At 47.9% G+C, this 24,733-nt stretch overlaps 1 protein-coding gene across 1 annotated transcript in view; it reads right to left on the bottom strand.

Moving 5' to 3' along the window:
* LOC146811932 (uncharacterized) overlaps positions 1-24,733 on the bottom strand; it is a 221,331-nt gene that overhangs the window by 120,900 nt on the left and 75,698 nt on the right. Inside the window, exon 2 of the mRNA XM_085618901.1 lies at positions 571-683. Within this exon, the coding sequence (XP_085475027.1) occupies positions 571-683 (113 nt within the window). The remainder of the gene's footprint in view (positions 1-570; positions 684-24,733) is intronic.

The raw sequence follows: 24,733 nt of genomic DNA, 5'->3' as shown, positions 1-24,733 counted from the left end.
TTGAATGAGAGGCAGGCCAACTACTTGACAAATGAGGTCATGTTCTAGTTGGGTACCTGACAGGGTGGTGGGATGCCAGGTATGAGAGGCTGGTATTTTATGAAGAGAGGGTGATTAGGTGATTATGAGGCTAGTGAAGAGGGAGATGATGTGATGGGGCCAGTAGAAGTCTGGAGAGGTGCCAAGCAACGTGTAGGGTATAAAAGAAATGACTAAAGTAGATAAGTCTGGTAGGATGGACGAGAACCTGGAAAGATGATTAGTAGCCTGGCAGGCGAGGCAAGGGAGAATAATGTGGATGGATTAAAGCCTGCAATGGTGAGCAAGACTTTACTACAGGGGTTAGAGATTAGTAAAGCTGTCAAAGGGCTGTTATAGTTAGTGAGGGTTTGGGAGGATGGAGCGGTGCACAGAGAGTGATGATAGGCCCGTGGATAAAGGTCTGGCAAGAAAGGGTTTAAGGTGGCAGCCTCTGGAGGCTGGTCAGGTAGACAAGACATGTGTTGGGTGGTAAATTAGATAGGGTGGGGAGATGTCTTTACTACTTACATAATACCCCATGTTACGTACCTGTTTTCAGTGAGGTCTCCAGCTCTGGGCGAAGATGATGATCCAGGATCCTGATCTGGTGATGGTGGCGGTGTGTCACCAAAAACCAGGTTGGCCACAGCACCAAGATATTCCTAGTGAAAGGAAATGAGGTAAGAAGATGTGAGGAACCAATGAGCAATGATAGGAAAATAATGTATAAGAATCCCTTGCTGTGACAGCAGTGCAAACAAAATTGAGTGGGAGTGAGTATGTAAAGTGGGTGCAAGTGTACCTGAAAATGTTGTCCCAGTATGGAGCTCGTGGGGATCCCTGGGCAGTATGCGGGTAATAAAGGGGTAAAGAGTCTTAGTGAAGTACCTGCACAGTGAGTGTACGTGGTTCCCTTTTCAGACCATCTACAAGGAATTAGAAATGTATGGAGCGTTATCAAAACCATGGATATTCACAATGAGGTCTGTTGAGTGTAGGTCTTAAAAAGTGTGTCTCAAAGAAAGCACTCTACTGGAGGTGGTTTTTCAGAATGCATCGGCCATTGTGTTTTTAGGACAGTTTCAAATTCGTGCATCTACCAGAATGTCCTTTGGTAATGATCATATTATGGGAATTTTCCCAGAATGCACTCTGAGTCAGTTTTCCCAGAGTTCACATCGTCCGCCTCAGAGTACACTCTGTTTTGAGAAGGTTTTACCAAAGTCATTCCCCCCAAAAAAGACAGCTGATTGAGGTCATTCTGAAGAGACCCCTCCCCACTCCTTTTTTAGGTTGAGCCTGTGCAGCGCATGCACTGCTCTGCGAGGCATGCTATATTCAGGTTGGGACTTGAAACTCGGCCACTCTTCGCCCATATTTTTTATTGACTTGAGTCATTTTACACTGAAAACTGTGACTGTTCATTGGTCAAAAGGCTTAATAGTCCCTCCTTAGTACTGCATTGTCTCATTTTGTAACCTCCCATGGCGACGCCCCCTTTTACGTGTGTTTTTAGGCTTTAAATTACAGCCTCCGAGCACTATTTGCTCAAATCGCTTTGTCCTGCCTGCAGGCAGGACACACTTTTTTTTTTTTATAGCACGGGGCTGGCATTTGCAATGCTGTAATATGTCTCGCATCTGCATGAGTTTAAGCTATTGGGATTGTAAATGACAATGCCTTTTATTTATCGGTTTTAAAAAAAATACATAAATAAATAAATCTGTCATTTAGGATGCCAATAGCTCAAACTCTCGTAAATGTGAGACTTATTGCATTGCAAGTGCTGGCAAAGCCAGTTAGCCTGGCATTGTCTGTAAAACATTTGGCTGTGTCAATGCTTGTTTTGTCATGGTTTTTGCAAAATGTTATTGTTGGGTAAACTCTTGGGCAGTTGTCAATATAAAAATGCATTGGCTAAAAGCTAAAATATGTTTTCATCTTAAAAAGTGCACTTTTCCATAGAAGTCCTGGTACTGTTTGGAACTACTTTGTGAAAGGCCAGAATATCGTCACTCGCAGTGAAGATAGCCAGTGGCTGAGATGGGTTGGCTCACTGTCCCGCCCTGTATGCTGTTTAGGGTAGAATTACAGACAATGGATGAAAGGGGCTAGCTGGGAGCCCTTATACATAAGTATATTATACATATAATTTTAGTATTTAGCAATTTGTCAACTTCAGAAACACTGCCCGCATTCCTTTCATTCTATTACACTGCACATTACATAGGCAACCATTTGGGAGAACTGCAGCACAATTGACCCCTCGCTCCCTTTTACATATCCTATCCCAACAGAGACCAGGAATGTATAAGAAGGTATAATCTCCTCCTCCTCCTCTTCAACAAGGATAAAAAGAGGTTCTTTAAAGGCACGGTCCTCTCAGTATTCCAAATAAATTGTTTTGTTTTAAGGTTTTCTAGTTTCTTAACTGCCATTTTAGTTGCTAAAGATAAACACTTTTTAGAAAGCTATTGAACATCTCCTGACAGCATCATTCACTAAAGCTTTCCGTAAGTTGGAGCTTATCAAACCACGATGTGTTGATAAGATTCCTTTAATATGGCTACCACAAATAGCCTCCCAAATTGTAAACAATAACAACCTTCTTAAATGATCAAAACATTGCAAACACAAAACAGCCAGAACGCAATCTCAAAAAGTTTTGAGTAATTCCATGGCTAGGATGCAATCTGTTGAGGATAGCTTTGACATTACGTCTCCAACAGAGCACTCTCATAGTAGTTCAGATGTCCATCCCCGAGAGTTCACTCTTTTGCAGAACAGTGAAGGCTCAAGTATGCGGACACCAATGGAGTGACTACTCGTCATTGCTGTCTAACACTCCCTTTATCCTTGCCTCAGCAGAAAAGAGCGAAACTGTGCATGCGGGAGTTTTGTGTAGGGCACAGCCTTAGGAAGCCTTCCCGATGCCCACAGTAGTGTTGCAAGGCCATGTTTGAAAATGTCAGTACAACTTTGGACATGCGGCTGTGGAGCCATGACTGAAGCAGTACGTAAGGCTGTGGTACTAGCCTTGCCCCTGACTCCAAGGATCAGCGTATGACTATGAGGCAACCCTGGGGTATATTCACAAGGAGCTAACGCCGAGTTATCGGCACTTTAGTGCAGCCTATATCAACAGTTTTCCGGCTATAGCATCCTCAAAAAACATCGCCACAAATGACCCCGGCAACTATCGCTAATGCGATGCAGAGTAGGTGTTCCTGAGGAAAAGGCCACGACAACACCACACCTCAACATTCTCAACGACCAGCCTGATCTGCGAAAAGATCACAAAACAGGCGATAAGGCGTGGTAGCAGCAGGAAATTAACACCTGGTGTAAAGTCGGACGACAGCCTGCACCAGACAAGGGAGCCCAGCCCAGAGCCACACCTGAAGAACAACAGATGCCATGGAGACAACGATCATGCAGCTCGGAGCCCCAACAGGGCCACAACACCCTCCGCCAACACCCCCAGAACCCCACCACCATTGCCCAAAGGCTGACGGTACCAACATAGTGGACAACCAACATCCCTCCTCAGACAAAGCTGCTGGCTGTGCTGCACCTGTTGGCCCTGGGACCTTCCAACCAACAAATGCCAGAGTCGGAGGAGTCTCACAGCCAGCACAATCCAAGTCCATGACAACTGTCCCGGATGCCATCATCAGCCTGGTACCCCAGTACCCATACTCCCCCCACCCTGCGCATGAACAGCTGGAGACCAAGCAAGTCGTCTACGCCATAGCTGCATTCCCGCATGTGTCAGGGGGCAATTGACTGCACACATGTCCTACTTGTGCCCCCTGGCAACACTGCACACAAGATCCGCTACCGAAAGCATATGCATTCCAACACTGTGCAGGCAATAGTGGACCACCGGGGAATCTCCACCAACGTCTACGCCAACCACCCATGCAGAGTGCATGAGTCCCACATCTTACGACAGTCCATCATCAACCGGCACTTCCAGGCTGGCACCTACGGAAATGCGCTGCTCATTGGCAATTACCAAATGAACACACCACACACCTCAACTCCACAATCATGCAACTCACAACACTGGGAATGCACACGTCACAAACTCACATACAACATGGCCCCCAAACCAGACATGACAGCATGACTTACTGTGGAAACCTGGGCCAGCCATGCACATAAGCCATCAACGGCATCGCACCTCAGCCACTCGATAGCAGATTGTGGAAACAGGTGGAGACCAGGCATGTGCGAAGGAGGCAAGTGACCGATGAATGAGAATGTACACAATACCAAGTGTGGTGTGGATGTGATGGTCAAACTACAGTATGCAGACCACACACATATCCATGTTGACATACACCGCTGGTGAATGGAGCGTAGTGGACAGTGGACGCAACCATGTCACCCCAGACAGTGGGGAAGATCCCGGAAATGTAGCTTGTTACGTCCCCCCCTGTAAGCATGAGTGGAGTGAGGTGGCCCAGTGTACGCCAGTCCAGCATAGCTGTGTGAATAAAAAGCACGTAGCTCTGGGTGTGGTTCCTTTCCGGAATGCCCAACATCCCTGCCAGGGCAGCACCCCTCACCCCACCACGAGGCCGACGCCATCGACATGAGCGGTGTTGCCTGAGATCCTGTGCGCCTGCTGCACCCCAGGCCGCTGGTCCCCGTACCAGTCCTGCCAGGCCCTGCGCACCCAGGCCTCAATGCACATCTGCCTACACCGGCTTGTGTCGAAAAGGGCCCACCACATGCCGGTGCAAGCTCCAAGCCCGAGTGCCACAACCCTGGCAGCCTCCTCAGACCATCACGATCTCCGTGACACAGGCGCGCAGTACCCCCTTCTCGTTGACGTACTCCACCGGCATACACAGCGGACTAGTAGGTCACACATTTGGAACTAAGTCTTGATTACACTATGGCAGAGAATATTAATTGTGGCAGCTTTTATCTCACTATACTCCCTTTGATGTGGTGACACCAAGTCTGTGTATAGCATTCCAAGCACATGTGTCTGTGTCCCCACACGGACTACTGTCCTCGGGCAACACTGCGCTGGAGTAGGTCACACATTTGGAACTGAGTCTTGATTTTTCAATGGCCGAGTACATATCATTGCACACAAGGAGAGGTGTGAGGGGATGATGCGTTTCATTCAGGAGGAAAAAAGGACCATCGTTACGGAGGTGATCGAACATTACCGACAACTGCCCTGGTCTCACTAACTCTGTGCATCGCAAGCCAAAGACACGTGGCTGTGGGCCCCTGCTGGCCTACACTGCAGTCCAGCAGGCCTCACACCAATACAATCCAGTCCGTACCAGGCAGGACACGTCATCATCGCTGACTGAACACCCGCTCAGCTCTGGTGCTGAGTTCCAGGAGGGGCACGCTGGACCCCATCTGGCCAGCGTTGACCGCTGCCTCGGTCGAGTAGGTCACACATTTTGAACTCAGTCTTGATTTATTTATGGCTGACTTGATGTCATTGTACAGACCTCATCGCAGACTGCATCCCCTTTCAGCTCCGTTGCCACTAAGTCTGTTCTCCGAGGTCCATGGACACTGTCTTGTTGAACCTTGGTGGCGACTGAGTCCATGGACTGGGGGATGTTGTCACCATCATGTCGGTGATACTGACTTTGTGGCAAAAATCAGGCAGTAGCATTCCACTCCTCCATTTGCTGCTTCCGGACGGCTTCCACCCTCTGCATCATGTCCTGGAGGACACCTTCCACTGTCCCCTGCAACCCTCCGCCACATTCCCCTCAGACATCGATGAGGATCCACTCAGCTTGTGTGGCCCATCTCACTGCACCGCAAGTCTCTGTCCCATGGCGGTGTGCCTGTGCCGGCCGCAGTGCATCTGGGTCCACCAACTCTGTGCAGCTGAAGTCAGGGACCCTGGCTCCTGAGGTATTGGATAGAGACGATGGCCTTGGGGTCATCGATGCCATGTGTATGTGGCCCTGCGCTGTCCGCTGCCTCCGGACTCAACTGCTTTACGCCAGGGCTCACAAATCAAATCGAGTCCTGACCGGCCCGGACGACGCATCACCACAGGAGGCACACGCCACCACCGCCAGGTCCACCTCCAAATGCCAACTGCAAGAGTTGAAACAGTCGTACGGGCAGACCAACAGGGTTGCTCATACCTGTGGTTGATGCCATCATCTGCCTGATACCCTGCTCGGCACTCCAGGTGCCCCAACCCCATGCACTACAACTCGTGGACACTTCTGTTTGCATATTGGGTGACCTCTGTACTAGCTCCGGGTACCTCCATGATGATCCGCAGTTGTCTCTTTTATGCTGGTGTTATCTGTTTTCGTTTTACTGCTGTTCATTATTAAAGTTTTTGACAGCACCAACCACTCATTGCGGGCTGGCTTACACTCACACCCCACACATCCAGCACAGGCGTCACTGTACATGTGTCCCTGCCAATAAAGGGGCCGAGCGCACGTGGCCAGTTCCTCAAACTACCTGCGTGTGTCCTTGTGGTCATTATGTATGCATGAGGGCCCCGGACCCGACAACATTACATTGTGTTGTGTACAGCAGACGCCAACATGTCACCGCAGGCAGCGTGTTAGACCTTGGACATGTAGCTTTATCATCACCCACTCAAAACGTAAGATGAGTGAATTGGGCCATCGTACGCAGGTCCAGCGTGGGTGTGTGAATAATTGCGTGCCTCTAGGCGTGGTTCAGTACTGGAAATGTGCAAATGCATGTGTCTCTGTCGCAGTGTGGGTCTCCTTTGTGTGGTGTAGGTGGTCCCTGAGGGGAATTAGACACCCACGCATGTGATCCAGCATGGGTTCGGACCCCACCCGCACCTGTTCAGCCACCTCCGTTTGGCATCCTGACACCTGGCATTGGAATGTCATGTGTAGCTCGGTGAGGTGTTGGGGGCCAGCCATGCTGGCGGGTGCTTCCTGCTGTGTGGTATGTGCAGGGGCTGGGTTCTCCTTTATGTAGCTTGGCTGCCCTGGTCCTGGTGGTGGGTTGCCTGGGATGTCCATGAGCTGTTGTGGGGCGGCGGTGTCGAAGGTGTGGAGGTCCTCTCCAGCATCACTGGTGAGTTGTCTGGTCTGCTCTGCTGGAGATGTTGCTTGTCCCTCTGCAATGTGAAGGGGAGATGCTTGTTGACATTGTGTTGACATGTATGTTGGCGCATTGTTCTTGTTTACAGGCAAGCTGTATGACTATGTACATTGTGACTATTTGGGAGGTGCTGGATTTTGATGCGGACAGTGGACATTTGGACTACATGAAGGATGTGAGGTTGTACGCGTATATTTCCTTATCACAGTTTCCTGCTCTGTTAGATGTGGCTGGCCTGTTTCAGTGCATGTGCGCAGCCAGTTGTGTCTTCTGTTCTGCATGTGGGTGTTGCACTTTTTGTCACATTGTCGTCAATGTGGATGTGCTGTCATTGCTATGTGTGTGTGCTGCAGTCTGCCACAGGAATGAGGGACATGATCCAGGGTCATTGTGGGTGAGCAGTGTGCTACACATCTTTGTGCATGTGTGCCATTGTGCCCATCTCCCCCCGTCCCAGGTCGTTAATCACCCTGTTGATGTTGTGTCAGGTCCTCTCGAGCTGTGTCCTGACTCCCAGCTCCTTGCAGCGTCTCCACACTGATGACTGTGGCCACCGTTTCTTCCTGCTTCTCCTGTGGAGCAGGACTCCCACCTCCTGTCGACATTGCTGTCTTCCTGTTGGTAGCGGGTTTGTGCTTGGTTCGGCTTTTCACATCATGCCAGCGCATCGTGGCCTCCTCCATTGCCCTCCTCGACACTCCGACTGTATTCATGTTGGTCTAATTGTGTGTCAGTTGATGGTAGTGTTCTGTCACCTCCTTGACGCTGATCTGCTTTTCCTGCGGACTGCACCCCGTCTTCCTCTCACTATTCTCCTTGGCCTTCCCCGACCCCGTTGTTCCTTGCTGGTGGTCTGTAGGGCTTGTGGGGTTCGCGTTGGCCTCTGCACTGTGTCCGGGTGCATCCATGGTGCTCCGCAGTTGCTTTTTTTCTCCCTTTTTTTCCATTGCTTTTTTAGTGCATTTTCCCACATGACGCGTGGGATTTGCAGGCCTGTGGCTGGTTTTCGCTGGTTTTTGTATCGCGATTGGCCCTCATCGCAAATTTTTTTGGGTTCGTGTTTTGCATTTTTGCGGCGTCGCATTAACTGTATCGCGTACATTTCACGCGTTATCGTAGGCCTATCGCATGGTACCGCCGGCTTGGGAATACCACGTTACCATGGTGTTATTTTACCACGATGGACTGCGATGTGAAGAGTTGAATTAAGCTGCTTTTGCGGTAGTTTTCACACGTTCTTGAGAATATCCCCCCTGTTTTCTTAGATATAACAATCAGTGTAAAAAACAATGGTTCCTATGGACTGATTAGGATAGGACATATACAAATTCAGGAAGAGTGTGGGTACATAATCCAATGTTGTTTCCTTTGAATAGATAAGCAAGAAGTTCAAAATATGATATTAAACTTTGTGACATAACTTTAAAAATAACAATTGTTTGCGATACTATACAATATTAAGAAGGGAAATGCCTTCAAGGGTTAGTGTGATGAGTGATGACTCAGTACACAGGAGTTGTGGACAAATTAAACACAAGTGAGGCAAACAAATAGCTGGCTAAACTCTAATACAATTAAAAGGATGATTGTAACTATTTAATATACTTATGAATCCGTAAGAACCATTATCTGACTAAACGTGTCTTACCTTGTCACGGGCTGTGTTGGGGTTGGCAAGTTTGCTGATCCCATCCCAGCCTCTGACAAGGTGCTAAAAGGTGATGTCTGAGGAAGAGAGTCACCAACACCACCCTCCCTACAATTATCCGGCCTCTGAGAGCAGGCAGGGTTTCCTGATTCTTCTGGACCCTATCCTGCTTGGCCAACTCCATTTCCTGTTATCTCAGATCCTGTAACCAATGTTAGTACCACTGCCTCTCCATGCTATACCACCTGCCTCTCTGTATGTTACATCCTCAATTCCCGCTGGGGTAATGGCCTCTTACCCATCAAGAAGCCTTTGGCCTCTACACTTAGATTCTTCTGTGCCTAAGCCCCTGGTTGTGCTGGTTGGTCGGAGTCTTACAGGTGCTTGGCATCTCCAGTGTTCAGGAGGCACAGAGCTGCAATTGGCACGAGTCGGGATCTCTAAGAAATTGGGTCACTGGTTATAGGGGAGAAAACCCTACTCAAACAAAAAACACAATTCTTGGCAGGGTGAAGTCACAAGCAAACCTCAAATTAACCTTAGCTCAATCCTCTTGTTGCTCGGCACAGAGCAGTAAGGCTTAGCCTAGAGGCAATCTATAAAGTGTTTGTGCAACACTTCAAACCGTAATAGAGTGAAAATATGCTCCAGCGGAAAGGGCATATTTACATATCCTCACTGCGTCACAGACCCGTCATCGAACTAACACATTCATACACGCATTCATTGGTGGGGCCCATAACACCAACACTCATACGTCTCACTCCGGATATGCACACAGGAGGAAAGAAAATGCTGGACATGTGGGGGGGTACCTTTTTACCTATAGGAAGAAAATACTTTACATTATATACATCTGCACCTATAGAATCCTAACTTTAACATCAAAGCACTCCACCACTTGGTCAATGGACCAATTAGTTGGACTGGTTAATGGTGATTTAGAACCAGCTAAAACACATTAAAGCTTCGGAACCTATGATTAATCAATACCTTATTAAAAGAATCACAAACTCATTTTTGTTAATCAATGTTTAGTTTATCTAATTAATTCTTTTTCGTTGGCATATTCAGCATTTAATCAAATCAGAGTTTTCAATGAATATTTTAGCACAAATTTACATAGCAATTATATTTACCTAAATTTTGACACCGGTGACCATTTCCCGAAAACCCATCAGCCCTGCACGAATCAATAATCCCTTCAGGTAAAATCATTCAGTCAAATGCAGGTTAAGACCCAAAGTTCAGGAAAAGTTCTTTCGATCGGCACGACACAGTCCCAACGATATCCAAAGGACCAGGTAATCATGCTAGCAAATCGATCCGCCTCACTAGCAGTCACCAACGGAAATTCGGAACGCACTTCTACCTACCCTCTTCTAAAGTTCCCCTTATATAATAAATTCTAGGACAATGTGCAACATTTTCTAAGAGTAGAAGAGTCCTGATTGGCTAAGCCCCTAAATTTTGAAATATTAGACTCTGTTCCCAGGTTTTCTTGGTTCTCAGGGAATTGAACATTTCATCTTTTAGTTTGTACAGTTCTCATGCGAAAAGTTCGGAAGTAACAACATGTAGACCTCTCGATACAGGTCGTCATTGTATTCTCTGTCATTCACACTAGCTGAGTCCTGGCAATCCTCCACGTTCCTATCCTTGACAAGGAACACGCAGTTCGATTTGGAGGATGCTTGGAGATCTTCAGAGCCATCCGAGTCAGTCAGTCAGTCAGTCAGAATATCTTTATTCGACTTATTACAAGTCATACAAAGAACAAAAAAAAATTACTTTGCAATGCAATGCCTACTATACATCTATTTACATTTCCCACACACAAAAAAACCTAATAAACAAACAGAAAAAAAAAAATTTTAGACATGGATAAAATATTTCTATACAAATCTATCACGTAAACATGCTCTAACAACAAGAGAAGTTTTAAAGTAAGCTATGGCTAACAGGTTTCGCCCGCATTGCGGCTACCAGAAAGTTTGCCATACAAAAAGTAACATGTATGTTAGGTAGTAGTTGTAGAAAGAGCAGGGCTGGTCTTACTTGGACAAAACCAGCTTTTTTCAAAATAGGCAACAAATATTTCTTTCTCTGCTCATGGTATATACTACAAAACATAACAAAGTGCAGAGTATCCTGCACCGAAAAATTGTCGCAGCAGCACGGTGGGGCCTGCTCAGGCTTCTGCCAGGTCTTAAATGAACCTAGATAAAAATGTATCAAATTAAATCGGAACTTTGATAATAAAAACCTGTGATATGGGAATGTGACAAAGTTCAAGTAGGGGGCGAGTGAGGGTGTACAAACCAGGAGGTTATGTGCCCTTACTGCGGGTTTCAACACTTCGAGATCCTCCCTCCGTGCTTCCTGCCTATCCCTAAATAACTCTTTGATGGTTACTATGTCCTGTCTCCTAATATTTTCCGGAGATGAAAAAAGATCTGGGCGACCCAGATCTGCAAGGGTTTTAGCTACATATGCCAACCAAGGGATACTGGTGTATTTATCCAAGGATAAGACATCGTGCAAAATCTTGTGGTTCAGAGGTAGGTCATCATTTGTCCACAATTTCAGCCACAAGGTTAGCGGAGCAAGGCTCAGGGTATCAGACAGATAGGGCAGACCCACCTCCTTATGGATGGAATACGTTGGAGTGGATTGCGGGACTGAGAGCAAGGATCTAATGAATCTATTTTCTGCTCTCTGAATTGGATCCAGGTTTACGTAACCCCACAGTTGGGAACCATAGGCCGCTATGGCCACTGGTTTGCTCTTGTAGATTTTCAGAAGGGCTTGCATGGGCCTAGCCCCTAGCTTCCCAGCAAAGCCCAAAACCGCTGAGGAGGATCTTATTACCGCCAATCTTTTTGCTCTTATCTGAGGGCCCCAAGTTCCTTTCTGGTCAAATATTACCCCCAAATATGGAAATGTGGACACGTTGGTGACAGGGACTCCCCTGCAAAGAAATGTTTTGTGTCTTTTTTTGTTGCATTCACGCCCCATGACCATCGTGTGTGATTTAGAGGCATTTACCTTAAGGTCCAGCGTCTCCATGAAGCTACCAAAAGCGTCCAGGAGATGCTGTAGGCCTACCCCAGTGCGGGCTATCAGCACTGCATCGTCCGCATACAGGAGCGCTGGAATTTTGACATCTCCTGCATGCGGAACGTCGGCTGCCTGTCCCTGCAGGTGACTGCCCAGCCTGTTGATGTAGATGGTGAATAATACAGGGGCTAGAATACAGCCTTGCCGCACCCCCTTAAGGGATTTAAACAGGGGGGTACGTCTGCCATCATTTGTGACTCGGACAGCTGCAAAAAGCTCCTGGTGCAGTTTAGCCATAAACACAACCAAAGACTCATCAATGCCCATCTCCAACAATAACTGCCACAATTTCGACCTATTCACCAGATCAAAGGCAGAGGAGAGGTCCATAAATGCAAGGAACATGGAGCCCTCCTTTGCCACTGTATATTTAGAAATTAATAGATGTAAGTTTATACATTGTTCGATCGTCCCCTTTTTTTCTCTGAATCCATATTGTAGTTCAGACAACCCTCCACGGCTCTCAACGTTGTCATTAAGTCTGGCTAGAAGAACTCTGCCTAATATTTTTACCGTTGAGTCCAAAAGAGATATGGGCCTATAGGAGGCGGGATCATCTCGCTGGCCTTTATTTTTATAGATAGGGACTATGGTGGATGTGGCCCAAGAACTGGGTACATGGTTGTTGGCTGCGTTAAACACTTTCGACAATACCGCCGACCACAATTTGGGAGAGTACATGAAAAAATCAGCGGGAACACCGTCAGGGCCGGGAGCTTTATGTCTTGTTGTAGCCATCAGGGCTTTTTCTACTTCTTCGGGGTTGAAGACCAACGGGTCTGCCACTATAGCAGGTACTGAAACATCTGCAGTTCCTTTGGACCCACCCTCATATACATTTTTGAAGTGGTTTAGCCATTTGTCGTCGGTGATCACACAGTCCATAAGAGCATTATTGTCTTCAGAAAATAACGGTTGTCTAATGATCTCCCAGAATCTTTTACTGTCCTTCAGTACTGCAGCTGAGAGGAGATTTTCCCATGCTTCGCGTTTAAGGGATTCTTTGCGGTTCTTAATGGCAACCTTGTAGCGTTTCCTTAATCTAACAATATCCTCCCCAGCCCTGGGAGAGGTTTTTAACGCTGTCAACAATGCTCTGTGCGCTTTTGAACAAGCAGAATCAAACCAACGTTTTGTTCCAGAAAATCCTTTTTTTGGCTTGACTAAAAGATCCTTAGCCACCTGGCCACAAATTTCCTCAAAAGCCTCTATAATTTCTTTACCTTGCGCCCCCGATTTTTGACAGATGGCCACTTTGTCCTTTATTTTTGGAAAATTTATTTCATAGAAATTATCCGGGATCACTTTGGCCCATTTCAGTCGTCTGTCTTGGTCGCAGGGTTTCAGGGGGTGTGCTGGTTTAAGTGCTTTTGGCGGTGCTCCCATCTGGCCACCCCAGGCCACTTCAAGTAGTACAGGGTTGTGGTCACTGTAGGGTATTATGACTGTACAATAGACCATAGACCGGTTTAAAATACCTTGTGAAACAAAGATGTAGTCTATCACTGAGCCATGGTGACTGCCAATGTAGGTTGGCGCCCTAACGCCCTTATCGGGTTCATAAAGGTCATGGTTTGCTAATAATTCTTCTAACTCAAGCCCCTCTGTAGAGTGTTCAAAGTGGGGGCCCCGAGGGGCCTCCTCGCCCCCCTCAATTACATTGTCACCTCTTCCCATACAACCCAGATTACATAGATGAATATTAAAATCTCCTAATAGGATAAACTCATAAACTAAATAGATATTCTGAGACTCTTTATTTAAGATATTATCTAGGTTAGCGACATTACTCCCACTGTGTTCGCTGTTCCTAGAGTTGTAAAAATTAATATATATCGTCCTGCAATTGTTACTAGTCGTCCTTTCAACCATTAGGATGTTTACGGAATCTGTATTTATCTGCCTATAGGTGCCCTTCAGATCTAGAGAAAACATAATGGCCAAACCTCCTTTAGCTCTGCCCATGCGGCTAGGGACTGCAGGGATAGAGAAGCAGGTGAATCCATCCCACCAGAAATTAGCCGATATGTCCCACGTTTCTTGCAGGGCAATTATATGTTGCTTAGAAATAAAGCTCACACATGCTTTGTCCTGTCGTTTTGCAGATGAGCCAGCTATGTTCCATGTTATAATTTTACAGGCGTTGGTAGGTAACCTCAGCTCTTTTTCCCCCAACAAACACCCCTCAGCTAAGCTTAAGGATCTGACCGCCTTGTTCTGAGCTACCTCAGGTGCGTTCTGTGTTGGAACGATGTTCAGGGTTGACGCTATGCAACCCTCCCCCTGGTATGATAGCCCAGGGTTGTCCAACGGGACATAACTCTCAAGTGTTTCATAAAATGTAAGCAGGCGGAGACCGTCATTGGTGTAACACTGGCTAAGGTTTATTTCGGGTCTAGTTATGGACTCACTTGCTCTGACATTGCAAGGTTTAAGTCAATCGCAGTTGTTTAGATCCGCTAAGGGAGCATACCTATTCCCCAATCCGCCCCCCCAATCAAAAGGGGTAGCTGCCTGACCTTGACCCATAGCTGCGATGTTCCACATAGGTAAAGGGGTATTTGGGCGTATCGGAAAGTAATCGTTTCTCGCCCATGGTACGAACCTATTGATTCGCCCAATGGGATCCTGGCCCATCCAACCCGGGCCCCAACCATTAACGGCAGGGTCTGGTGGCATGGGAGGCCACAAATTTGACTCATGCGCGTGGTTAGATCTTCCGTGCTCAAAGTTAAATATAGGCCCAGGGCGCTCGTTGGGGAATCTATGTCTAAAACCGCCATCCCAGTTTGGGGCGTTATTCGCTCTCCTAACTCTAGTAGGGTTAGAAAAGGTAGGGAGCTGAGCCTCACTATAGAAGAATTTTAGGGTGAGCGGGACTATAGAGCCGCTTCGCCTTTGGGGTGGGAAGATGTTATTCAAAATTTTTGGGAGGACCTCTGTGTTGGCAAAGTTTATAATCACACAGTCCCCCTTAAATTTTTTGGGATTGGACCCAATCCAAGGTACCCTCCTGGTCATAACAATATCCCTTGCTAAACTATCCATCCCTTGGGGGGCCATGGTCATGTTTGTAGTAAGCCAATGAAGAGCTTTATCCTTCAAGTCCTGTTTCGATTCTATTTTGTTTTGTGCTAAGACTGGGACATTTGCTAGTACTAGCACAACTGGGGAGGCTTCCAAAATAAATTGGGCTGATATATCCTCATGTATTGTCCCAATTATGTCCCCTGATGATGATGTCGGCGCGGCTCCGCCTGCTAGGTCCTGACTGGGAGCCGTTAATAGAGTTGAAGCTACTGCTAAGGGCCCCTCTGGCAGTGTAGGCTGTGGGACACTCATTTGGTAGAGCCTCTACGGCTCCCGATGCCAATTTTGTGACAAGAGCAGATAGATTGGCCACCTCTACCACCAGATTACTTTGTGCACCCCCCGCCTTCTTAACCTCCGAAGTTAATTTATCCAGTTTACCAATCAAGGGCTTGATGATTGTCCTAATTTTTATATCAATCATATCTTGGATCCGATTAAAGAGTTCATCATCAACAATACGTCTGGATTCTGCATCGGCATCAAAGTCAATTTGTTGCCCTTCACGTCTTGGGGGTGGTGTAGCTGCCTTTCTCCTGCCTTGTTGTTTCCCCCCTCTCTTTGAGTGAGATTTTCTACAGGTTCTCACTGGCCGTGGAACGGGCTGCCCCGGTGACGGTACTTCCTCGATGGAAAATGACTGGTGATTATGCTCTGAGGTATTGCCGTTATTGGCCGACGAGTTAACCAAGACATGAGGATCTTCTGCATCGCTAGCCAAGTCTTGTGGGATATGAACTAGGCTATTCGACTGGGGAAGAACTGGCGGTGTGGTCAGTAACTCTGGAGCAGATGCCCTTGCGGGCGGGCTTTCTAACGGAAGAACTGGCGATTGGCTCAAGCCTAGCGATTGCCTCCTCTCATTGTTGATCTTATTGACTTTTTGAACCACATATGAGAGCATTGTGTTGAGGGGCTCCGTCGCAGCAGATGCGGGCTTTTTCCTTACCATAATGCCTACCTCTTACAAACGACCGAGCCAATTGACCAAGGTATGTGTCAGGATCCACAGGCAGATGGCAGAAGACCTGAGGGTAATGAGGGTTAATAGAGTTCTGTACCTTACTAATCCCAGACGGCGAACCTTAGGGGGGTGGCCTCGCCTCGCCTTCTCGTGCCTCTGAGGGCCACAGAGGGCCCGCCCTTTGCCCGGGCTTAGCCCCGGGCACTCCCGCGCGCTCCCGCGCAGCGAGGCACGTCACTTCTTGTAGGCGTTGGTTAGGAGGAACATGAGGGGCGGGGCAGTCAGGGAGAGCGGGCCAGGTGACTTGGCCTCGGGATCGCCGGGGCTCCTGGGAGAGTGAGTCCCGGTTCCCAGCGCTCGCAGCCCTCTCACTCGCGCACACACCCTGCAGGTAACAACACTCGGCTTGGCGACCTTGGCGATGCGGGACCCGCGAAGCGGGTTCCGCGAGGTGTTGACTGGGTCCTCCCTTCTGCAGCAGCGAATCCTCCTTCCAGGTAACAGCACAGCAAACTGTAGAACTGTAGAACTTCACACTAGCTGAGTCCTGGCAATCCTCCACGTTCCTATCCTTGACAAGGAACACGCAGTTCGATTTGGAGGATGCTTGGAGATCTTCAGAGCCATCCGAGTCTGTGCAATAGGCATCGCGCTCACACGATGGTGGCCACTTCCGAACTCCATTTTGAATATCGCGGCCTAGTAGGCCCGAATGCCAGCTTAAGCAAAACAAACATAAAAATAATTAATATACGGAAATTAAGATTCTAATGTTTAAACCCACACTAATCCCAATGTATATTAGTAGTTCCCTAGCTTATAGCAACATTTGAAACAATAAGACTCAACATTCCGCAATACCAGGAGCACAAACCATTACAAAGCACCATAAATCATGCAAATTCTATTTCAACACATCCTACGGTTAATATGCGTACCACAGTTAATCAATAGAGTTATTAGCCATGCAATCAGCATTTAGTCCCACATGTATCTTATGTTTATCAAGGTGTAAAGTTGATTAGTCCCAACACTCCAAACAATTAATACAGGTTAGTATTTAGAATGATTACGTAATTAGTATTTTCATGCACAATAGAGAAGGTATACAAAAGTTTTGCTTTACCTGCTCCACCAAATACACCACAAAAAAGGATCCCATACCAGATTAGAAAAATAGAGTACAATTTAATAAATAAAACAAGACCAAAATGACAAATATCCATCTGGTCACACAGGACCTGGACAAAGTCATGAGTACTGTCTGAAATGGAGCACGGGTGGGCTACAAGGACCCCATTAGGCCCACTGAACAATAGTACCCAATATCCGGGTCGCAGAGCATTGAAAGGTCCTGCATAGAGGATGCTTTAAATATCGACATTTGTAAAGCACGAACAATCACCCGTAAGGGTCTCTAGGCGCTGGGGGCTGTCGGGAAGAATAAGCAAGCTACTGCCCAGAGTCACATGGTGCTGGGCTAATCTGCCGCCGGGGATCGAACCGTGATCCCCAGATTCCGGAGCCAGTCGCCTTGGCCGTGGTGCCATACCCCTTCCTCAATGCTTTGCACAACTGAGTGATGCATCGGTTCCGAGGAGCTGTATTGCAAGAACCTTCGTCATCGTCAAGGTTGCTGTTGATGAGAGATTTGCAATGAGAGGGTCTGCATCAAGACTATGTCACGCCGGTTCCAATGCGGGCTAAGAGGTCGAAGTGGAGTCCTTGCACTGAAAGAATCAAAGCAGCAGAGGCCATGCATTGGTTCTGCTTGGGTTGTGCTGCGCAACAGAAGAGATGCACCGGTGAGGCTGGATCCACAGATGGGCTGGTTGAGCACCTTCAAGCCCACTTCCAAGGGTCCATGACTGGGGTGGCACCACCTGGCAGGGTAAAATTCAGTTGCAGAGTTCAGGTGCAGCTTACAAGAGACTAGCCCTTGGAGTCACTCTGGTGGTCTACAGGTTGTAGGTCCAGTTATTCTACCCCAGGCAAGAAGGCAGCACAGCAGCAGCAGTCCTTCAGAGCAGCAGTCCAGCAGAATAGCAGTCCTTTCAGCAGCACAGCAGTCCTTCCTCCTGGCAGAGACTTCCACAGGTTTAGAAGTGTACTAAAGAGTTGGTGTCTGAGGTTCAATATTTGTACCAGGTGTCTCCCTTGAAGTGGTAGAAGTTTCTAAAGATTTTTCTTTGAAGTGCAAGGGTTTTCTTCCCCACCTGCTCTGGCTCCAGACTAAGTACAGGAAGTATGCAGCGCTTTGTGTGGAAACAGGACACAACTGTTAGACTTGACATCCTTGGCGTGGTTTCCACTGACTTTTTGCCTTCTGACCTCCTGTTTTTGCTGACTTCATTTTTGCTGGCTTTAGGAATCTGGACACATTACCACTGCTATCCAGTGCCAAAGTGCATGTGCTCTTTACTTTAAACACAGCAACATTGGTTGTACCATGCATGGGTCCGATAGCCGGCCTGCGCTCCATCGCGGGCAGCCTGAGTTCTTGACTTTGACCCAGTCCAGGGTGACTAATTAAATCTTTGAGGTCTATTTGCTTCTAAGCGCTATTTTGCATTTCATCTTTAAAACTTCATATCTCAAATTCTACTGATTGTCTTTTTGTGGTGTTTTCACTGTGTTACTGTGTGTTGTGTGCACAAATACTTTACACATTGCCTCCTAAGTTAAACCTGACTGCTCTGTGCCACGATACTTGAGGTTAAGCACAGGTTAATTTAAGGTTTGTTTCTGACTTTCCCTGACAAGGATTGTGATTCCTGCATAGACAGGGTGCATACATCTGCCAACCAGAAACCCCATTTCTAACAACAGCCTCTTCAAGTGTACGGAGGGTTAGGCCCAGCTTAACCTTTCCATCCTGCCATTGATGGACCAGGCTCTCTATTGTTTGTGATTGTCTAGGAGTAATACACAAAGCCAGACTGTCAGCTACACCCACTCATGTCACACAGAGATAGGCTGGTGGCAATGAATGGTTAAGGCAGGAAAATGCCAACTTCCTAAAAGTGGCCTTTTCAAAATTGTAATTTAAAATCTGACCCTTGACCCTGATTTCAGGTAGGCCGCTCCCCACGCCGCACAGTACCACCTGTGTGTCCGTGCCTCTTTGCCCTCTGCTGCCTCTGCTGTGAGCTCGCTGCTCCTCCTTCAGCCTGTGTTTAGTGCCTGCTCCTGTTTTTTATTGTTGCATTTTTGTTTAATTGCTTCTGCCTTATTGCCTATTTCTGTTGTTGTCACTGTTTTCCCTTCCCCTTTTGCCTTCTGTACCCCTGTTTTTCCCGCCGCTGCTTCCCTGCGGCCCCGTCGCCCCGCTCGCCCATTCACCGTCCGCTCCCACCTCCCAGCTGCTCCTCCCTCCCACCTACCCTTATATGGCGGCCGCTGGCACGTCTACAGCAAGCCCGTCTGCGCCCGTCCGTGCCTAGACCGTGCCCAGTGCCAGAACCCCTGTCCCCCGTGAACGACACAACACCCGCCACAGCTACGACGCCAGCACCCTCCACGCACTCAACACCAGACGATCACACACCCGCTTTCTGGCCGCCCCGAAGCACACCCAAGGACCCTTCTCCTGCCAGAACTGCAGCTTCACCAGCATCCGATCCACCAACCCACCCACCGTGAATGAACGCAACCACCTCAGATGCATTCTATTCAACACCCGCTCCGCCTGCAAACACGCCGTCGAACTCTGAGACCTACTCGACTCAACCTCCCCAGACGTCACCTCCCTGACGGAGACCTGGATAAACCCCTCCTTGGCACCCGACATCGCCATAGCCATCCCTGGTGGCTACAAGATCACCCGCAGGGACCACACCAATGGAACAGGAGGAGGAATCGCCATCGTCCACAGGAACACTCTCAGAGTCTCGACCAGCACCGACGACACCCTCAGCACCGCCGAACACCTGCACTTTCAGATCTACACAGATCCCAACACCACCCTCAGAAGAACCCTCGTCTACAGACCCCCGGGACCCTGACCACAGTTCATCGCCGACTTCATCAGTACACACGCCCTCACCTCCACAGAATACATCCTCCTCGGGGACCTAAACTTCCACCTCGAGAACAACAACACCAACTCCACCACCCTGATTGACAACCTCGCCAACCTCGGACTCAGACAGCTCGTCACAACACCCACCCACCCGGCCACATGCTCGACCCCATCTTGTCCGCAAGCTCCCATGTCTCCTTCAGCCACACCACTGTACTCCATTGGATCGGCCATCGCTGCATCCACTTTACCTTCCAGAAACCCACAACGCACCACCGCACCCAACAGATCCCTCGCCGCTGCTGGAGCAAAGTCACCGAAGACCAGGAAACCACCACCCTCGCCCGGAGCCCACCCGCCGACCCCACAGACCCCAACAAAGCCGCCCGCAACCTCAGACAGTGGATCGACGACTGCGCCAACACTCTCGCCCCTGTCAAGAATCCCTCCAACAGGCACACCAACAAGAAAGCTAGCTGGTTCACCGAGGACCTCCAGGCCTCCAAGAAAACCTGCTGGAAACTAAAGAAAAAAATGGCACCGTGAACAGTCACCGAACAGTTACGCAGCCCACAAAAACGCCACCCGCAGTCACCACCACCTCATCAGATCCGCCAAAAGGGCCTACTTCATAGACCGCCTAGATAACAATGCACACAACAGCAAAGAGCTCTTCAACATCGTGAAGTAACTCTCCAACCCCAGCTCCAACACCAACAACATCCCACCTTCGCAAGGCCTGTGCGACTCCCTTGCCACCTTCTTCCACCGCAAGATCGCAGACATCCACGACAGCTTCAACGCCATGACCGCCCGACAGCCACTGAGACCTCCGACCCCACGGCCACCATCCGCACCAATCCCCTCCTCTCCTGGACCAACAAACGATGACGACACCATCAAAATCATGAACATCATCCACTCCGGCTCTTCGTCAGACCCATGTCCACACCACATCTTCAACAAAGCCAGCGCCACCATTGCACCCCACCTCTGCAAAGCCATCAACATCTCCTTCTAGACAGTGACCTTCCCGGAGAGCTGGAAGCACACCGAGATCAAAGCCTTACACAAAAAACCCAAGGCCGACCCTAAGGACCTCAAGAACTTCCGACCCATCTCCCTGCTCCCGTTCCTGACGAAGGTCATCAAGAAGACCGTCAACAGACAACTGACCCGCTACCTCGAGGAGAACAGCATCCTGGACCCGTCCCAATCCGGGTTACGCAGCAACTACAGCACCGAAACTGCCCTCATCGCCACCACCGATGACATCAGGGCCCTGCTGGACAACGGCGAAATCGCGGCCCTCATCCTCCTGGACCGGTCAGCCGCCTTCTACACTGTCTGCCACCGCACCCTACGCACACGCCTCCACGACGCTAGGATCCGTGACAAGGCTCTGAAATGGACCACCTCCTTCCTCTCCCGCAGAACCCAGAGCGTCCGCCTCCCCCCTTTCTGTTCCGAAGCCACCAAGATCATCTGCGGCGTTCCCAAGTGCTCATCCCTCAGCCTGACATTGTTCAACATCTACATAGCACCGCTCGCCCACGTCGTCCGACTGCACGACCTCAACATCATCTCCTACGCCGATGACACCCAGCTGATCCTCTTCCTTACCAAGAACCCCCTCACCGCCAAAACCAACCTCCACAAAGGAATGAAAGCCGTCGCCGAGTGGATGAAGAACAGCCGTCTGAAGCTGAACTCGGACAAGACAGAAGTCCTCATCATCGGCTCCACCCCCTCAGCCTGGGATGACTCCTGGTGGCCAACCGCACTGGGAACAGCACCAACACTCACCAACCACGCACGCAACCTGGGTTCATCCTCGACTCTACTCTCCATGACAAAGCAGGTCAACACCGTCTCGTCCTCCTGCTTCAACACCCTCTGCATGCTCCACAAGATCTATAGGTGGATCCCCATCGAAATAAGAAGAACGGTCACCCAGGCCCTCATCTGCAGCAGGTTGGACTACGGAAATGCCCTCTACGCAGGAGCCTCTGCCAAACTCCTGAAATGACTACAACGCATACCGAATGCCTCTGCACGCTTGATCCTCGACACCCCCCGCCGCAGCCACATCACACCCCACCTGAGAGACTTGCACTGGCTTCCCGTCGACAAGAGGATCACCTTCAAGCTCCTCACCCAAGCACACAAGGCACTCCACAACACCGGACCGGCATACCTCAACAGACGACTCACCTTCTACACCCCCAACAACCAGCTCTGCTCCGCTGACCTCTCCCTCGCCACCGTCCCCCGCATCCGAAGAGCAACCTCCAGCAGCAGATCATTCTCCCACCTCGCCGACAAGACCTGGAACACCCTCCCCATCCTCCTACAGCAGACACAGGACTTGCTAACCTTCAGGAGACTACTCAAGCCCTGGCTATTCGAGCAGTAGCAGCATCCCCCGCCCCCAGCGCCTTGAGACCCTCACGGGTGAGTCGTGCACTTTTCAAATGTTCTGATTGATTGATTGATTGACTTTACCATAAGAGAGTATTTATCATTACTATTTCAAAGACACCAAACATGAGCAGGCCACCCGTTTCTCTTGGGAAGGTGCAGCTTATTAAATGTAATATGGTAACGTAAATTTTATCCTATGGGAGAGGCATGCCTTGCAGTAGTAAAAAATGAATTACAGAATTTTTCACTACCAGGACTTGTAAAACAAAAAAGAACATATCTGACTTTTTAAACACCGTACACCCTGCTCTCTGGGCTTTCCAGGACCTACCCTAGAGGTGACCGATATGTATTAAAATGGATGGGTTGGGCCTGGCAAATGGGTTATTTTGCCATGTTCGAAATGGCAGTTTATGCACTCACAGGCTGCAATGGCAGTTCTGAGACATGTTTAAAGGGCTACATAAGTGGGTGGCACAATAAGTGCTGCAGGCCCACTAGAAGCATTTAATTGACAGGCCCTGGGTACATAGAGTAGCACTTTGTTAGGGACTTATAAGTAGGCTTTCCTTTTTTCAGTTTCTATTTTTGGTAAATTCTGGTGGTTTTTTTTCAGTTTTTTCAATACCTTAAAAACACAATGGTTATCAGTGGTTACACATTTTCGCACCATTAAAAACAACAGAAACAGTGTTTTCCCCGTGTTTATGGAATTTTTATTTAATTTTAATTATTGCCTGATTTCTGCGTTGATAGTACATGTGTATAGATGGCGTGTGCACAGGGTATATGAGGTCCAAATAAATTTTTACTGCACCAGAATGCACTACAAAGTCAATAGCATTCTTCATTAACTCTGAAGATTGTAAAGATGCTTTCAGCATACCATCTAGCAAGTGACAAGGATCTCTTAGAGGGAAGAACTTCAGCTCAGGTATCTATTTTGACAGACCATCATACAAATGTTTCATATACGTAGCTGAATTACTGCAAATACAAACAATATCACTCCAATCTTTATTGAACTTGGTAAGAACTTTTTTCAGCACCATCCCAAGTGACAATGCGTTCCATTTTTACCTTAGTCTGGTGTCATGTTTTCACCACTATCTCAGATGCTTGGTGAGAACATTCTTTTCACTTATACCTGTCACTACATCTTGCATTGAATGTTTAAATCTTGGGATGTTTGGCAATTCACTTGCAATCAATACTGACTCACTAAAAAAGGGGGCTGGTGTATCAAAGGAGTTCACCCATTCTCTGTCTGTGGGTAAATGTGATGGTACATATTAGGAATGATTCTTATGAAACCAGCCATTTTACCTATCAGTGAAATCAAATGTAGTCAAAATATCAAATATGATTTTGATATTTCCTTATTCTCTACAGTTCATAAAATAAGTAAATGAGACCTAAAACATGCTTCTAAACACTGCATATTTAGACCAAAGACCACAAAACTGAAAAAAAGCAGAAGGATGAAGAGACAATGTTTTAGTGACTGCCCTAAACAACAAAACTCAAGCAGAATAATGTTAGCCCAGTCTTTCTTGATGCTACCTTGTATAACAAAGTTACATTGTATTGTCCTTCAGGAAGAAATAAAAATGTCTCTTTCACTCATCTTTTCCTTTCTTTGAATGGCACTTAGTTTGTGGTTGCAAAGGTGTTTTTCTAGTGTTTATATGTTTACACCAGTGATGGTTATTTTACTTTCGGTGGGGTTTTTCAGTTATTATAGGTTTAAACCTAAAACCAGATAGCCTACTTATAAGTAAATTATACATGCCATTTGGGGATAAGCCTATGTTAGCATGTTCAAGGGAGTGAGCACATGCACTTTAGCACTGGTAAGCAGAGGACACATCCTTTGCAACAATGTTTTTCGCACGCAGTGCCTTTACCAAGCAGCCTTTACCCCACATGCAATTTTTGGTGCCTTTACCATGCAGCCTTTACCATCCATGTCTTTTCCACACGTGCAATTTTTGGTGCCTTTACCACGCATGTTAAGTATTGTTAAGGTATGTTTGTGTGTGTGTTTGTGTGTGTATATTTGAGAGTTTAGGGGTGGGTAGGGGTATAGGGTGGTAAGGGTATTTTTTGTGTTTGGGGTGGGCAGAATCATAGAGCACTAAGGGAATTTTTCAGGTTTAGAGGTGGTTAGAGGGTGTTAGAATAGTAAGGGTACTTTAGGGTTTAGTGGTGGTAGGGAAATAGGGTAGTTAAGGAGTTTTTTTTGTTTAGGGGAGGTTAGGGGCATAGGATGGTAAGGGTATTTTTAGTGTAATGGGGTTGGTAGGGGCATAGGGTAGTATGGGCATTTTTAGTGGAGCATAGAATG

Source organism: Triturus cristatus, chromosome 7, assembly GCF_964204655.1.
Source record: "Triturus cristatus chromosome 7, aTriCri1.1, whole genome shotgun sequence".
Lineage (NCBI taxonomy): Eukaryota > Metazoa > Chordata > Amphibia > Caudata > Salamandridae > Triturus > Triturus cristatus.
This window is presented reverse-complemented; position numbering and strand designations above follow the sequence as displayed.